Source organism: Amblyomma maculatum, chromosome 3 (assembly GCF_055883805.1).
Source record: "Amblyomma maculatum isolate TAMU_Amacu chromosome 3, ASM5588380v1, whole genome shotgun sequence".
In the NCBI taxonomy this organism is placed as follows: Eukaryota; Metazoa; Arthropoda; class Arachnida; order Ixodida; family Ixodidae; genus Amblyomma; species Amblyomma maculatum.
This window is the reverse complement of record NC_139346.1, coordinates 148,242,536-148,260,965: the sequence shown is the minus strand read 5'-3', so window position 1 is coordinate 148,260,965 and position 18,430 is coordinate 148,242,536. Positions and strand designations below refer to the sequence as shown.

Here is an 18,430-nt window from a genome sequence, read left to right as displayed (position 1 = left end):
GTATTCTTTGTTTGCTAATGCTCGATGTCGCGAGTCACACCTTTATCAGTTTCGTTGTAGCGCAAGATGCACCGAGATCTGTCCCGAAGATTCCGGCCACTCGTGTGTCTTTCTACAATGTTCCAGCTTGTGCTGATAGCTGTTTGTGACGTTATCTAGATTGTTCTGAGCAGCCTTTAAATTGAGCGTTGACGAGTCTGACGGGCATTCTTTGTTCGACGACCGACGAGCGCGTTTGTTGCTATCGCCGCCGCCGAGTTGCTTAGTTCTTTTGCGGGCGCAAGTCAACCCCAATAAGGAGTTATTTCAGTACCATCCCGCCTGTGTCTTCTTTTGGCGTGTACGGCCTTGTCACCACTACGTGACGATATCGATGGATGGGCCTTAAACATTCTTCATCTCTCTTATTTGTCTGGCTTCTACGATCCAGAATGTCAGTTATTTATTTCTGGCTATGATTTTGCGGTATTTGAAAATGGGATGGCATCCACATTGCCGGCATTGTTTAACAGTGCTCGCCAATATTACCTTTCTTGTTCGCAACGTTTTTGTTGTGTTCACGAAGTCTTTCAATTAGGCACCTCCCGATCTGCCCTACGTACACCTTAGCACAAGACAACGGTAAGGAATACACAGCGCCCTTCGCACACCGAACATGCTATGTTGTGCAACCCTGTTTCCTGAGAGCAAACGCATCGGTCATATTACATAGTTTATCTAGTTTATTAGGTGCTGAAAACACAACTTGTACATCTGCTCGCTGACAAATTTTATTTTCTTTTTCAGATAGTGCGATATCCTCTGAAGATAGGGTAGTACTGCTACTTTTTGTACTTTTCTGCATGGCTTTTAACTCGCGATTGTTTTTTTTTTTTTTTCGCGAGCAGTGTTAAAAGTTCATTGGGATGTCCGGTTTCGTGCAATCGCTTGACCTGACTGACGACCACTTTGTGCTCACAGAACTTGTTTAATGCATTATTTAAACTCTTTTTTAAGATGCTTCGCATTGCCAGTTTGAATGCGAATAATTATACGCACGCGGAGGTTAGTTTGCTTGAGGGGCATAGCCCCAGCATGTGCGTTCTTCTAATGTTTTGGTGGTGTCAAGGAAGGAAATTTCCGTTTTTTTTTTTTAAATTTCAAACGTCCCCTGCAGTGGAAGAAGACATTCTTTAAAAATGGGTATGGCTTCTGAGCATGCTTCCTGTAAGCCTTTCTCGGGGGTGTTAACAATGATAACAGTTATCCACGTATCAAAAGGCTGTTTTTATACTTGAGCACATTATCCGCTCCTTGAGCTTCCTGTCGACTTGCGAAGTGGTCATAAGAATGATTTGACGGTGCTTTCGTCCTGCAGGTGCGAGAAAGGTATTTATTTTCTTTTTATGGCTGCTTTTCTCTGAATAAAATTGATTTGGTAGCCTGCGCCTGTTGTTCTCTAAACTGAGGTAAAACGCCCACAGAGGGGGATTGGCCTGATTAATGTTGTACCGCCTATCTGGGTTGAACAGCGAACCAACGTGACGCTAACACTTCCCATAAAATACTATAGGTTGAAATTAATATTTCCACTAAGACTGTAGTATATCAGCTCTATAAATTTGGGGATTGTGGCGCTAGTCGACAGTAACCTTAGGCACTTCTTTCTTTTTACACATGTGCTCATGCATCCCGCCCTATGTATCCCAAAATTCTTTGTTGCCTGAGCGGAGGCGGCTTGTGCCATTCATCATCCATGTTTGCACATATCCTGGAGTTGCCTGAGGTGAGCTCACACAGCTCGCTGCCCGTACTACCTTCGCACTTGTGTGCATTCGGCCACCTTATTCCTTGCTTCATCTTTGACACCGCATGCGCATTTATGTAAGTATTTCTGCTGTTTTGCTTCATATCCTACTTTATTTAGGTTGGTGTTGTGTGTGTTTTACCGGCATTTTGTCGCGTACCTTACGGTTTGTGTTAGTGGGAGTAGCTGTGAGAAAAATGAGAATGATTGTCGCGGGCTCCTCAAAACTTACATGACGGGAACATTATCACTTCCGCATTCAGATAGAAGAGTAAAAGCCAAAATAAAATACGACGCGCGTTACAGCCACCCGCCGAGAGCGCTGAAGCGATAGGTGGGTTCCAAGCCTCCTGGAACCCAAAACCTTGTTTCCAACTGAAGCTCAAGTCTACGCACTTTTATAATGTTGCGTTGTTTCGGGACCGAAAATGCAGTTGGAGCGATTTTGTGTACGCGACTGTAGTTGCCACGTGAAAAGTGGCGTTGTCCTATTTTATTCAATATTTTTCGTTTTTTTTTGCTGCATTAAGCATAATTCCGCCAATATTCACGTGCCTAGTGCTCATTATTAGACAAGTACTTTCGGAGCGCTCAGCTGCGTGAATGTTTGCAATGACCACGTGTGGAGTGGAGTGTTGAAAGGTTGCATGTGTGAAATTTTCTTCCGTGCTGTCCTCCTTGAAATTTATTTTTCTGTGCAGCATGCCGAAGAAATTTGCTATTGTCAGATTTCCGGATGCGAACAGTGTGGCAGCCGTGCCAGTCACATGGCTGTCCAGTCACCAGACGGAATGTCAGTGGCCACTGACTTGTGGCACTGATGTTCTTGCCTTGGCAGAGGTGGAGGCTAACCCAACCTCGGCTGGTGGGCAGTGACAATACGTCCCTGTCTGCATTGTCGCTAGGAGTTGTAATTTCGTTCATTACATTATGTAATGTAGGTATAACTGCCGATTTGCTGCTGTGAGAGGCGCAATGCCTACCAAAAAGTTGGATACCCTGCTGCCGCTTTGCCACATATCTAAAAAAGCAAGAGGATAACGCATTCACTAATTGCATATCTTATCTGATGACCTAGCATTATTTGCATTAACTATACACAGGGTGCGCAGATGTTGCATCTGCAAACCAGGCTGTAGAAAGCTGCTTAAGAGCAGTGGTGCTGAAGATCGTGATCTGGAAGTTTGAGACTATGAGATCTAAACACGTCGTAGGCTTCAGTATGGCTTTAGAGCTATTTTGGTTGTGGAATAAGAATAAAACCATCTGATAAAGACAAGGTAGAGTCAAACCTTGAAGTGTTTACTTTTCTTGCAATTTTCACATACCAGTGCACGCATAACCATGCTTTTGTACAGAATGCGGCAGAGTGTTTAGTAGTCTTTTATTTTTTCGGTCTATCACAGGAAAGGGTATTTTCAAGTTATGACAATATTTAACTCAATTACTAATGCATTTAAGCCATTTCTCCCATCTGATGTTATTGTTTACACACTGAAGTTCAGAAGATCTTCCATAGTTTCCAATTGTGAACTGTGCCTAACAATGCAATGAAAGTGTGCATGTCCTCTTTCAAAGGCAAGCATTCGCAGGTAATAGAACAAAAATTGGAGTATAATGCGGTCAGTAACGCAGCACCACCAGAAAATGTCGAACAGGGCACGGGTACCTAAGGGGGAAGCAAGTCTGGGAAGAATACAATTTTGAATCATACACGCAGCCAAGTTTTTCTGGCTATGGAGCCACGGCTACGGGGGGCGGAGCTTTCATCATGATGTTACTACACCATGTAGTTCTGGCATATCTGGCCTCAGTAACGGTTTCGGTTTCAGTTCCATCTTTGGTTGAAATAATGGCTTCTGAGCCTACAACGACGTAAAATGTCTTTCTTTACACTACTTAAAGGTCTAAGCGAACGTATATTCGTGGTTAATAAATATCACGGGCTACGTATGTTGCCGAAACAAGCGCATTACGCAAGCACACAGAAACCGACGGATAGACGCCGCACCAGCAGCCAACGTACGCTTGGGAGATTCCCGGCAGATGGCGTGGCCATCCTGTTTACATGGTGCGGAGTACTGATTTTAAAGTGCGTTACACTAACATTGTACAGGATTATGTGATACTACAAACTACATGTAATAACAACATAGGCATTTCTGTAATTAGATTATATTCCAGAGCACAATTGGCGTAATTTATTAAGGAACTATATTCTACATTGGAGTGAGCTGGTGCATTTCGGCTCGGCTGCTTTGGCTTCATAGCCACAAAAACTTGTCCGGGAGTGTACACATTTTCAAAATCTTCGAGAACATGTAGTTATGTGTGCTGATATCAAATCTAATTTAATTAGGCATAGTGTTTAAGGCGCTCGACTGCTATGCCCAAGGATTCAAGATTAAATTCTGCCATGGTGGCTACTCTTTATGGAGGCGAAAAGCAAGGTGCCTGTGTGCTGGGTGGTCAGAGTGCACGTTAAAGCATCTCAGGTGGTTCAAGTTTCTAGCGCCCTCGACTACAGTGTCTCTATCCTGAGTCACTTTGAACCTTCTTAAGCAAATGAATTTTGCATGACATCAGTTCTTGCACGGCCGCTCGATGGAAGCGCGCACTAGGTGCGGCCTGCTACATCGCCCGAAACCCGCGGGAGGCGCCTACTTCCCGTCGCCACCGCCGCGGCGCCACCGTTCAGGGACAGCCGCGCGCGGAGAGCTGCGCCTGGCTTCGCTTTGAGCGAGGCGTCGGTATGGTCGGAGCTTACCGTTTTAAGGATTTAAGAGCTCCGTTTCACACAATTTTGAAACATGAATTCCTATATACTGTCATGTCTAGTGTGAATATGTCAGCACTACCGCGTTTTCTTCGCAAGGATGTATATACCGGCGTGTACACCAAAAACTTATTGTGACGGTAGTTCAAAGCCGCTCGATAGTTCGCGCTTTACCTTGATGTGCATTCGGGTCAAATTGTTTGTCAGATGAAAATTTCACTCGTCTGTCAGCAATTGGAAGCTGTTCAGCGGCCAAGGTAGCACAATGCATTATCCTTTACATCACAATGTCGCGAATTCCTTGCGTGTCATTTTCACACCGTTTACTCATTCTTGCATAAAACGCGTATACAAAAGATTGATGTCAACCTGTTCTATGCTGCCAGCGCAATCCAATAAGAAAATGTGATCCTATTGTGACTGGGCGACTGTACTCTACTGTGCAACTTACAGCTAGCGTTCAACAATTTCTAGTCTCAAGATTGCGCATCCAGTCTGCCAGTTTGAAACTAACTTACCCGCGATCAGAAAAATTGCTTAATGCTTCGCTAATATTCAGCACATTTCTGTGGAACACCAAGGTTGTAAACTGTTGTAATTTAGAAAAACAAATACATTTAGTATAGTGAAGTTGTGAATTTTTCTAAGCGCAACTGGAGCCGAGGAAACCACAAACTTCTTCAGCGAGACTAGATACATTTATTGCACAGTTACACAAAAAGAGGAAGAAGACGTTCACAAACGGAGAACCTTCCTGGAGAGAGGTTTATGGCATAGCCTTAAAAGTCGCTCCACTGTTGCGCTGAGATTCCCGGCCCAGTTCGCTATCAGTGGGCGCAGCAACTTACTTAGGAATATCTTGCAAAGCTCCTCAGTGTGGGCACGGTTGTTTTTTTCGCAGATTAGCTGCGGGTACTGCGCAAAGTGCGGAAGCAATACTGAAATGAACAGTTCACACAGCTTGCTGCTTCGCCGGACCTCTTGAGACTTCATTATCCGGTTAATGAAGACGCACGTAAGCTGACAAAGCTTGATTGCTTCCATTTTGGGGTATACCAAGCCTTCGTTGTCCATGTTTTTCATTAGCCCGTAAACAGGGTCGGTTGGCTCTGGTTCCTGCAACAGGGTCTTGCACGACTCGCATGTCACCTGAAAACCATCAGAAAATATCACATAAACCAACAACTTGGTATAGTGGTAGACAAATTTGGAGCTTTCTCCCCTTACGGATCCTCGTTAGCATACATGCACTTGCTACCCGCTTATTAAACACATATCCCTTAATTACCGCCTCTATCCCTTTCATGCATACTCTTTAGCATACAGTCGGAGGCAATCACATTATGTTAAATATACCACCCGACACAGATATAAAGCCCCGCTTTAACTAAGTCATACGAACGTCCCTGTGTAGTCTCGGTGTAGCGTGCCTGACTCATGATCCAAGGATCCCGGTTTCCATTCCCATCTCACCCTCTCATCTTAATGAAGCTGCAGAGTTCGCAGCTCCTGCCAACTTTATCATGTCATGTGGTCTCGTTGCACCACACATCCCGCCGAACAATCAGGGTCCGGCCACATCACCTGTAAAAAACCTCCTGCCACAGACATTCTCACGGCGTTTTGCCGACAAGGCGGTCGCCATTGTTTCTGCGGATCGGGGCTTTTAACGCTATCGCATTGGCTCCTACTCAGACAATCTCAAGAGTATAAACAAATATTGTATGCACAGGTTTCTTTGCTTCCAAGGCCGTTCAGACAAGAGTAAAATTTATAACAATGTGTATGTTTATGCAAAAAAAGATCAGTTCATACCTTTTCCTGACATGTTCTCGCAACATAACCAGCGAGGAACGCTACTGGTGCCACCTCAAAGTGTTCCTCTGCTTCAGAACACAGCGTTAAAAATCCGAGTTCGCTGGCCAGCTCCCTGGTAGCAAATTCAATGGCAGTTGGCAGAGCATATGTTTCAGCATCTGGACTTGTTGCCCTCAGCGCTGCTTTCATTTCAGAAGAAGTGGGTGCATTGCCACTTCTCGCTGCTTGAAGGATGCCAACCTGAAGAAAAAAAAGAGAGGAATGTGACCTTGCATATTGTACCAGGGAAAGACACGGGGACACAAGAACTGGCCCAAGTGATCACCATGTTAATGTGACCTTGATGAGCACACTTTGAAATATTTTTAAGCAGTACCTTTAGCAGTTTCTCCGCTGTCAAAAGTGCAGTCCTGGCATCCACCCGGTCGTTGCCGCCGTTGAACTGCCGAAGACAGCTAAACAGCGATTCCACAGGGTCACTGTTTAGCCGTTTAGCCCGCGTGTTAAGACATAGTGGAAGCTGCAATTATGAAATTCATTTGAGTAACCTGTTGCAAACAACGTAAAACTGAGCCGAGAAAAAAAGAACCTACTTTAGGTGGTCAAGAAGATATTCAATCAGTGCCACTGTTGACCGTGTTGTCAGGAGTGTTGCTTCGTAGGTCTCTTTTGTGATTCGCCTCGACCGCCCAGCATTCATTTGGAGGTCTTCCAAGTAACAGATGAAATCTAGCTCCAGCCAGGAGAGTCGTTCATCATCTGTTAAAAAGAATGCTTTCTCATGCGTCCCGCTTGCCTTCACTGCACCGATATCATGTAGGGCATACCATTTCGCAACCATTCGCATGAAATATATTGTAGCCGAGCTGTCTTTGAAGTGGCATGCTTCTGGATGACATTCCGGGTTCTCTTGAAGAAATTGTAGCGTTGCTATTACTGCCGGAGAAAAGATTTGAGTGGCCCTGCAAACTTTCATTTTCTCCAGGTTGTTTGGTTCAACGTGTGCACGAGTAAGGAACCTGACTGGCTTAACCAGTAGCTGTGACTGAATTTCGAAGAGCTTCTTCAAGTAGAGACCACCTTGGATGAGTGCTTCGCCGTCCATCATCTCCCGCTCAAGAAAGTTAGTGCGAAGGTTCTTTATGAGGTGATTCGGGTCGAATGACAAGAACAGTGGGTGGTCTTTTCGCAGAGGGTGAGGCACTGCATGAATAAGCGTGCCATCTTCTGAAAGACCTTTGAAAAAAGCAACATTTGTCTGGTGGTTGTCGGTGACGATCCTTACTACACGAAAGCCCACATCTTCGACTGCTTTCATCACTTCCATAGCCATTATAGAAAGCTTGTCGTTCTTGAGGCACCGCGTGAAGAAATAACCAACAGGTATAACATAGGCTGTTGATAGTCCTCGCAAAACGAAGCACAACAAGCGGTTGGCCACTCTGGGCACTGTGCTTGACTCTTCCTCGGGGCCCATATCAACAAGACCAAATATCTTATCCACCTGACGGTCGTATATAACTTTCTGGGCAATAGCCATCTCATCGATGATAAGAGAACAGTACACCTCCTGCTCCACACTTAATCCTGCGTGTTCCACACGGAGCCGCTCCTTTATCAGTGAAGTCACACCAACTTCCCCGGCTGATTGTCCTACGTAGTTCTGGAGCGTAGCACGACATGGAAGCTTTAAAAGGCCCCTGCTTCGAACATGCTCATATCCTTTGTTTGAGCAGGCCTTCCACAAAACGCATTCCCGCAGGATGCCTTCACTGTAGGCTGGTCTTTTCTTGCTGAAACTTTGCACTTGGTTGCTGATAAAAAGAGCCGCTTTGTCACCCTTTTCCGCTGCTTCCAATACCTTTTCAAATGCCTGCAAATCTTTGTTGTCTTCGTAGATTTGGAGACGTTCTTTCAATTCATCACGATCCGTTTGTAATTTTTGGCGCTCGTTTCCTTGGCGTGCAACCTTTTTTTTCAGTCTGTTTTCCGTTTTCTTCGCCTTTTCCAACACATGCAAAATATCCAGTGTAGTTTGGCAGGCTTGATCAACCGGAAAACTACATTCCGCGTATGTCTCTACGGCATCCTGTGAAGAAAGGGCATCTGCAGCGTGGCTAGGAGAGTGCAGATGAATTTCACTATCGTGAAGGTTTTCTCCTGAGCCTCCACGCTCATCATCGTCTATCCCAACTACTATGCCATCAGTAGAGCTTATTCGACGGCGTTTTCTAGACAGGACATTGTTCTTTTGCATGTACTGGGGATATCTATGAAACACAAGTCGGGACTGCAGTGGGAAGCAGGAGCCTCACCTTGGTATTCTTTTTGTAGTCATTCTCTGTGAAATGTAAGGAACATACCAGAGACCTGTCACTAGGCGCCCAATTGCTGCTTTTTCCCGCTTTTCCTTGGCGGGAGATATTCTTGAGCCACGCTTCCCTACGCTGGAGGTCGCATGGGAACTCATGATAGCTCAAGGTAGGGTATTTTCTCGCGTTTGTGTCGCAGAGCGGCACACAGCAGTTTCACGGCATTGCGCCGCACGCGTGAGACTGACCACCGCACGTGCGCACAGCAAAAAGCACGAAGCGAGCCCAGCACACAACGTAAACGCGTCCCGTCTAGACGTGAACAAGCTCACACACGCGCACACAATAAAACTTGAGTTGATTACGCCGACCTGAGGCGAACGCGTCCAGAGACGAACAAAACCGCGCGCCCCGAGCCCGCAATCCCGACGGTGACGTGTCCCTGAACAGTGGCGCCCTCAGCAGAAACAGCGGGCGCAACTGTAAACTCCCCAAGGACACGCTCGCCCATTGACGGCGGCGCGAAGCAGCAGGCCGCACCTGCGCTTCCATCGAGCGGCCGTGGTTCTTGTATACTTTGTATAGTAAAACATTTCGTGCAGACAAACTTGCTAAAATGCATGACATTGGTTTCTCTTGATATCGAGGTATGGAGTAAGAGTTAAAAAATTGTTCTACCTATATTGTAGGATCTTAAACAGTCATAGTAGAAAAGGGGATAAAGTGTATTCCTCTTCCATAAGCTACAACTTTAAAAGCAGTAAATCAACGTATATGAAAGACAGAACTTTTTGAACTCAGATGAAAACACTGGGATGTATATTCACAAGTTCCCCCTGCAAAGTTTCTACAACACTCTGGGCAAAAGGTTATATAAGATACTACATAAATGCATACTACTTGTTTTCTCTTAAGTAACATATTTGGAATTCACTTGCAAAAGTACACATCTTTAAGATCCCATAAGTGTGATTTCTGAATGGGTTTCGCTAAGACCTTCTTTTGCCTTTAATATGGCGTGTGCGTGACCAGTGGATTAACGTTCTGCCCCAGTGTTGCCCAATTTTAACGTTCGTGCGTCGCTGCCTCATATTCTGCAGTTTTATGTGAAGTGCTGCTTCTGATATTGTCTGACACATCTGAGTCGTTTTCCTTTTCAGGCACTGTCCATAATGCAGAGAAGGTGCACAATCATCACTATAACTCCGCCGTGGAAAGTTCCGCAGTTTCTGGTATTTACAAGGATTTAAATTTATTACTAAAAGCAGGAATTTCGTCTAAGTGGATAAGAAAGTCTTCGTAGAGCTTCTGATGGTCACCTGAGCCTCGTCAAGCTGCCTCGAGCAGCTTTTAGCCCAGGTGATCCAACCAGCAAGCACCTGGTGAAAATAAACGATTTGATGTGATTTTGTATGATGGCCTGTTCCAATTATGCTATTTGTATTATGTAAAAAGTCCCTGTGGTATGTTCTGAGTTTTTATGGAGGGACCTCGATAAATGTTTTTGCTGCAAAGTAGCTAAAATGCACGCCACTGATTTGTTTTGTCATCAAAAAATGCAATACAGATGTCAATGTACAAAACATTAGTTACTTGGTTTTAAAGTTATGATTTCAGAAACGAGCGAAACCTTTTTTCCCACTTACTACTAGCCTTTTGAAACATGGCTTTAAATCTATGACAAGACAGCATGGTAATTTTACTTTCCTACATTCCTGGAGAGTGGTGTGCATTTCGACAAATTTTGTAAGCATATTTCTTTGAGGTCATTACAGAACACTGCATAACAATTAAGTGTGGAATGACACTTTTCATAAAGTGAATCACATCTTTTGAATTGGATCAAAAAATATATGTATCTTAAGATTTCCTAACTGTGACATAAGGTAAAAATTCATCCCCCCTCCACACTAATGATTGTGACATGCAGGCTTTTCTCTCCTCCTTCCTTTAGACAGTGAATCACCTGCCCATGCCCACACAACACCTCCCATGCAACTGCCTTCACCATTTGAGTATCGAAAATTGCTGTTTATTCATGACCCGACTTAAGAAGCGGCAGCTGCACAAGGGGGGTACCTCCTATCGCAATTCCGAGTTCCTGACATTGCTTGTGACTCAGTTGTCCTGCAATTTAGGAGAAGCAAGGCGCAGACCTCTTCGAGGCCATGGGGTTTATTCGGAGGTGGCTGCCGGGTTCAGTTGATCGAGGAGGTAGCAGGAAGAAATGTGCAGAACCATTTAGGCAGCAGTCTATTCAATGAGCTGTTCTGGCAGCCGTCGGCAATCCTGGAGCTTGCTCTCCCCCCTGCTCACCACGCACGGACCTTGCTGTGCACTCCACCCTGCCCCGGCCCACCTGGACTGGCATCCTATCTCAAGCCCTTCCCTGCACCGAATATTTCTTCTGCGGTACCCATAAACTGCCCTGCATCCCACCTAAATCCCTGCACCACACTACCTCAAGCCATGCACCGCCCCCCACCTACAATCCTGTCCCGAGCATTGTCCTGCACCTAAACTCAAGCGTCCCACAGAGCCATGCTTCGGTCCCGACTTTACGCTGTAGTGAAAGGAAATAAAAAAAAATTTATTTGAGTACTTTTGGTTGCCTCATTTGTTTACCCACACCTTGCTGGGTATACAGGTATATTCATGCCAGTTGGCTAGTGGATTGCCTTGTTGCATGTGCCAATATTTAAAGCATGGAGGCCAATTTTCAAAACTTGGGTAATGAATGCGTAAAAGCTGGATAACCCGTATACAAATGCTGAATACTCAATTCTTGAAAGCTGGGTGCCAATGCTTGAAATTTTTTGATGGAGGGCCAGTCTAAGACTTTAATGGCCCATGTCACTCAAACAATGCAAGACCAGTGCTGGCATCTCAAAAGACTGAACACTAGCCTAGCATTGGAACGGACGCTGGACAAATTTTAAAAACTTTTTCCTTAAATGCCAACGAAGTTCGGCCATTGGCGGTCCAGTGTTGGTGTGCTCCTTGGGTTGGGACGAAGAGTTCCAACCAAAGCAGTCCACATAGTGCATGATGCGCCTGTTAGGATCAAGCTTTGTGCTTATGTTCGATTAGATATAGCCGTGAGCCATTCAAAACTTTCTTTCTTGTTTTGAACAGACTATAGCATGTCGCCTTATCACTTAGAGCAAGGAAAACTTTTCCTCTCTTTGTTCATGTTCTTTGTCGTGTGAAGGGGTGTTGTCATTTTCTTTTTGCTCAAGATGTATCGAGAATGGTCCCAGCCAGGCGCATATGTGTCTACTATGTTCTTAGTTGTACTAGTCACATTTTGCCTTTTTATCAAGCTGTTTCATTAACGACTTTAATTTGAGCCCTGACCAGTGCACCGGGCATAGATCGACGACCGGCAAGCATGCTTGCTGCTATCGCCGCGGCTGGCTGTTATAGATCTTTTTCGGGCGCCACTCAACCCAATAAAGAGCTAATCTTTTCATTCGTTGCAAAAAGCATTGCTATCACTACGTGACATCTGGAGGAGGGGCTGAGCCGTTGTATATAAGTACAATGCGTAAAAAAATCAAAACAACGATCATTCATATGCCCATTGTTACCCTTCGTACTTCGAACAGCATTGCAGACAATTGGAGCAGTTAAAACCAAGACTTAACATTGATTTTTAGAGCCTTCAGTTGCGTATTATATTGCATCCCTAAGATAGAAATATTGTTGTTTAGTTAATTTTACTTAAATGATTACCTAATCTTCAATCTCTATGGGCCATCCACAAAACTGTGAAACTTAATTTATTTTAAATGTAGAAAGCTTTAACCGTAGCAGAAAAAAGTATTTTGGGGATAGAAATTAGGTACAACGCTGGAGACGTCCATTGTGAAAAAATGACGCACCTATTCCTATTAGTTTTGTGCCTCGGGATGCGGTCGCAATTAACGGATCAAGGGCAGCTCTGCCAAACCACTGTTCCGTGGGACGATTCACCCTCCCCTTCAGTGGCGTCACAACGATCTGTGGCAATTGGTGTTTTTGGGCAGTGCAACCCCCCTCACTTACCCCCTTACTACTGGCGCCAAGCCATTCCTTTCTTACTCTTCAAGGCTTGCTTCAAAGCGAGAGGCGAGTGTGCACATCCTACGACATGGTGCAAGACGAGGCAATTTTTTCTTTTTTGAGATCTGCATATAACCATACCTACGAATTATAGATGAGCAACACCTAATATCAGAAGAACAAAGTTACATATTTCCTAAAAAACGGACCCAAAATAAGGTGCTGTCAATTTGGTTCTGTAAAGAAAGATGCACTTTTGAAGAAATAAACATAGCAGGGGATTTTCGAGAGAATAATTTCTGGATCACAACCGCAAAACGAAAAGGGAACGTATAAACACTACACGTTCAAACATTTAGCGTGTAGAAGCGTTTGGACCAATATGGGCTCAAATGATAAAATTGTAAGTGGCAGATACCGCCATAATTATAACGTGGTGAAAATGTGTACTAATTTGTATACGTCTGGCATAGTATAACGAGTGAAAACTGTGATTAGTGACAGATGATTCCTGCCGTCGTTCATGTTATATTGATTGGTTGCACCATCTCAGCATTAAGATCACTTAATGTTTTGAACACGCATAGAACAACTGCACTTGCATTCGCAGGAATCAAAAAGAATGAGCAAATAGGGAACAACAACAGTGTCAGACCATTTGATCCAGCACGCAAGGTTATGTATGATAATGGTAGTTGCTAAACAGATAGGTAAATAGAATAAGAACAACTCGTACACACGTAAAAGTGCTGAAGTTAAGAAAGAAACAAGCACTCATTTGAAGCCTTGAATGGCCACCGCACAAAAAAAGAAATCTTGCTAAAGGGGCAAGCGCATAATTAGGTCCGCCGCAATATGTAATAATCCTTCCGCTTGATGCAACCATTAAAGGATCAAGCAGTGGCCGATGTGGGAGTGGGAAAGCACTAATGCCATTTTGCTTCGTGTAATTTATATACAGAAGATATCCGGCACCTTTTTGACGCAACGAGCGTACAGCAAAGATGAAACAACCCCAAACGTTCAAAATTTTCCTATTCTGGCCTTGAGAGTTGTAAAGCTGCTGGTTGTTTGATTCAAATTTATGCTTTCTGGTACCTCAAATATGATCAGAAAACATAGATTGAAAACATAGAAACATAGATAGAAAACAGTAGATGTCAAGTAATTTTTGATAAGCTTCAATTTGGAAGGTAGTGCTCCCACACGATGCCAAAGACACACTAATCCTTAGGAATAGCAGTCGCTTGGGAACGGACTCTAGAAAATACTTCTTCGTAATGAGTGTCAGGAAGTCCGATCATACTCAGCTGATTGTCTCTTTCAGGCGAAATCGGCCGCTTTGAGAAGTGTTCTCAAACTTAGGATTTCGATAATAAGTACGCTAGATATTGCAGAGCTTGTCGTTGGAGCATACCAGTTTCTGAATAGATATTTTTTACCTCCTCCTCGCTAGAATAAAAAGCATTTTCGTTTCAAAAAGCAAAAAATGGTTTTGCGGGTTCTAGATTCGCTTTTGGTATGACGCAGAGTACGGCATAATATCTACAAGTGCAGTCCAGCATCATTTTGTTATTTCCTTCCTCCAATGAAAATCCAGAGTTTTTGGCTAGTTTATTCCCAACTTGTTCTTTAACATGTGGCGCCTGTCTGGGCAATTTCGAGTTCATTTCATTTGGTCAGCTACTGCTCGGTATCGTCGTGAACTAGGTGTTCACGTTTTTCTTCAAAGAAGAGTTTTTGTGGTTACCAACTTTGTCACGCCTTTGCCAAAGGACAGGCTATTTCTCTGCAAATAAAGTTGTGCATAATTTACGGAGAAATTACGCCTTCGATGTCACTTCCTTAATAAGTGTTTCTATCTGAATTATGTGAATAATAAGGAAATGAAAAACAAATTTTCTTAAGTTAAAAGAAAATGACCTGTTCTTTTTTTTTTTTGAGGGTGAGGGAGGATCGGGGGAATAGAGGCTGTTTTATGCAACGGAACAAGTCACATTCACTGTCTTTGCCAAACATTAGCCCAATTCTACCATTTAAAGTATCGCATCCATCTAGCTCGTAATGCGCCATCCTAACAGCACCATACAGCGGAAAGAGTTCAATGAAAAAGCTGTGTTGCAGCAGCCGGTTTCGAATCGATTTTTTCCCTGTTTGCGACACCTCTGGGGTCTGTCCGTTACAGTCGCGTTTTTGGAATAAAAGTCGCCGTGGACTGACTTAATTCTTTTTAGCGACGAGATTGGGCGAACGTGCAGCAGAAAGCAAGTGCTTTTTTTATGAAGCGCATGAGTAGTCATCCCACTGCAGATGAACTGTACAGGTTATACCTGTTTTTCTTGCTTTTCATTGAGAGGTACTGCCGGCAGTAAATTTTATGGGTGGAGGTGCGTGAACAGAGGGCAGCTCAACTGCCCTTTTCGGTGATCAGATAGAATACCCTACAGCAATATCACTTCTTTTGCAAGGACCTCAAGATCTTTTTACTCGATCTTGCCTTTCAGTTTAAAATCGGATTGAAACGGCACATCCCTCGAATTCTCTCTCTGAGTAGCCGAGAAGCATCAATGGGGAGCGGCGTTTTATTCTTTTGGCCCAATACGCTAGGCTTACCGTTACGCGCACTCACGCGTTGATTAAATATATCAGATGTTATTGGGAATATATTTTATGTGTTGTGGTAAAACGTTTTCGAATTACGTTTTTATTGGGAACTCAATATTTCACGAGAGGTAAGCTGTCTTAATAGCCATAAAAACTATATGCTGCCGTTTTCATCACAAAACTGCACTCATTCGTATGACATGGATAATTTTGTTTGTTTATTATTGCTTAACTTCAGCCCAATCCATGTTTTATTCAGGATATATTATCACATATTCGAGTCTAGGGTTAGTTGTGTATCGAATATGTTCCTATGATCAAGAAAACATCGCTTCATTCAAACGGAAATATACGCATTTTATTTGAGCATGAAAGTATGCTGACGTTTTTCGTTTAAGATCCGCGCCTGCTTCCTCCTGGGTATTGCCACTGACGCCTTCGCCACCGCCTACGTCGGCAATGTCGGCTACGGCCTGGGCTTGGCTGCCGCTCCAGCTGTGGCCACAATCGACCACTCTGCTCTCATCGCCACCGTCATCCACGTCGCTCCAGTCGCCACCTACTCCCTCGATATCCACGCTGCACCAGCCGTCGTCACCTAGCCGCAGCCACAACTGTAGCCACCGTTCCCAATACCGCTCCAGTTGCCACTGTCGCCGCCATCAATGCTGATACAGCTGTTTCCACCCCCACACTACATCACGCCTCAGCTGTGGCCACCATTGCCCACGATGCCTCATGTCTTTGCTTCCTACCTCGCCGCCCCAGACTACGGCTACGGTATTGGCACCCTTTGCTACGGTGCTGGCCAGTACGGCTATGGCTATCGACTTGGCTCTTACGGTCTTAACTACGGCTATGGCCTCGGCACTCTATTCCACTTAAGAGCACTTCCTCGTAAGAAATGTGAGTATGCACTTCAGACATCCACCCCAGAGCAGCCGTACGGCTGCAAAGGAAAACTGTACAGCTCTCTCAGAACTTCGTTGTTAAAGAAAAAATCATCCCGGGGCTCTAATTTCGACACACACGGCTGCCGTCCAGCGCCATTTTTTTCTCTGATTGGTTCTCAGAACAGTCACGTGTTTGAAATCTGTGGCGCGAAATTTTGGTTTGTCGAAGTGGCTTTTTGCGGTGACGTAGAAATGGCATGAGCGGGAAAACGGATTTTTAGCAGCGGTATTTATGATGCATGGAGGGAATATATGATTAACTGTGGAGGGAAAACAGATGTATATTTGATAGAAAGGGAAGCACTTACACTTGTATAACGAATGACCTGAAATGAACCGCCCACTGTCAAGAGCTGACTCCTGAAATCTGATTGGCTGATGTTGTGTGGCGGGAAATACGTCATGCATAAACATTTATTGATGACGTCGAAATGACGTTTTCAGTACGCAAAGGATGTTCTACCATTGCTGTAAATGACCAATGTTGGGCGCCGTTTTTTGAACCACTTGAGGCGGCCGCGAAAAAAACATGGCGAATTCGACGTGCAGTGTAGGCGGCTGTCAGCTAACCGCAGTTTGGTAGAGAGTTTGGTGGGTGGTGAAGTAAGCTGACACATCTTGTTGAAATTGCAGTAAGCACTCAGACGATGTCATAACAGAACCTTTTATCTGCGTCATCTTTTAGAGGTATAATAATAAGACAGATTTACAGCCGCAAGAGGGTCGTAGCTGCCCTCTTGATGCAAATGCTTTGCTCTCATAGAGAAACCATCGATCCGCGCTGTCGTAGCCAAGCCCAGCTATATGCGGCTCGCTAACTCAAGCGGTTGACATGCGCGAGACGAGGCATTTCAGAGAGCAACAGAAGGGGAAGTTGGGCGAGTTGTAGAATGTTCATTATGGTTTCGTAGGCGCTCTTTAACACGGAGACAAAGATAAGAAGAGAAATAAAGGCGGCAGTCCCGTGTTTTATTCTCTTTGTATCTGTGTTAAACATTGCCCACCAAACCATCATGAATTCCAGGGAGCACTATGCTTTCTAATTATCCGTCTGATCGGTTCGTGAGTACAACCTGACGGGTCATATGGTTCGATGCCTGTGCAGGAACTTCGCGCGCACCACAGACTTTCTTAAAGGTCGCCCCTAAACACTGCCTTTTTTTGCCTTGCACTATGCACACAATGCAATTTTAATGAATTGAACAGCCTTTCCACGATGGGCAAAGAAAGCAAAAATGCTCAGAGCTTCTATTTTAATAAATCAATGTATGTTCCATGCACATGACACATGTTTGCTTGCCACATGTGATGTGCTTCATTTCTTTTAATATGCATGCGGGTTCACCATTTGCTTGTTGTTGAGAAAAAAATAAGTACTCCGGAACATGTTATGCCGGTACGTTCTAATCATATGATGTAGTTGAGTGACATTTTGTGTCGATTGCTTTTTTAATACAGCCTGAAAATAATCTCCCTTTATTGATTTGCATTTTGCCGCTTCGACAGTAAGGAATGCGCTCGCGTGGCGCCGCCCTAGCTTCATAGCACAATTTCCTCAGTCATCTTTCGCTTTCTTTCCTTATTGTCCGTGTACCGCCCCCCCCCCCCCCCCCTGCACGTGTACGGTAGCCTGAGAATCATCTAATGAACATTCCTGCTATTCTGTTCTGTTTATTTTGTTCGCTTTCTTGGATATCTTTTGCGTTTCGCAAGAGCTTTTCGCATGCCAGCGCATGAAAACTTTAACCGACTATAGATGTAAGGCCTAGCGAAGGCCTTCCACTTCGCACATGTGTTTGTGTGCGCGTGTATGTGTGCGTGTGTGCGTTTGTGTCTGGAAGACTCTCTCTCTCTCTCCCTCCATCTCACTCTCTGCGCTGCTTTCCGTGCTCTACACAACTCAAGCCGACAAAATATGTTAGAAACTTAAGCAGACTTGGTGACCTGTCGGTTACTGGTCATAACGCGGCTTTTCGAAAAATGTGGGTAGCGCAGCCAGTACTTAACACTAATTAATACATCAAGACTGCGAGCGTTGTCCTCAGAGATGCACATTACCGGCTGCGCTGGCGCCTTTTCGGCAGTGCTGGAGCTACTTTGGAAATCTGTCTATTCCTTCTGTTTACGACCAAGTCCT

At 44.5% G+C, this 18,430-nt stretch overlaps 1 protein-coding gene across 1 annotated transcript; it reads right to left on the bottom strand.

Annotated features, from left to right (window-relative positions):
- Positions 1-3,455: 3,455 nt before the first annotated feature.
- LOC146196360 (uncharacterized) lies at positions 3,456-8,377 on the bottom strand. The gene is made up of 5 exons (XM_084596973.1): positions 6,974-8,377; positions 6,757-6,900; positions 6,378-6,620; positions 5,411-5,711; positions 3,456-3,472 (listed from the first exon to the last, which is right to left on the bottom strand). Exons 3-5 carry the CDS (start codon positions 6,567-6,569, stop codon positions 3,456-3,458), a joined length of 510 nt encoding a protein of 169 aa, XP_084453099.1. The 5' UTR covers positions 6,570-6,620; positions 6,757-6,900; positions 6,974-8,377.
- Positions 8,378-18,430: the final 10,053 nt, after the last annotated feature.

What these genes read in the sequence shown, in the direction of transcription:
- LOC146196360 (XM_084596973.1), bottom strand. Translation starts at nt 6,569, where the DNA reads ATGAAAGCAGCGCTGAGGGCAACAAGTCCAGATGCTGAAACATATGCT. An exon ending in CGAGAACATGTCAGGAAAAG is followed by an intron (nt 5,712 to 6,377) that starts GTATGAACTGAT and finishes GATGGTTTTCAG; the next exon opens with GTGACATGCGAGTCGTGCAA.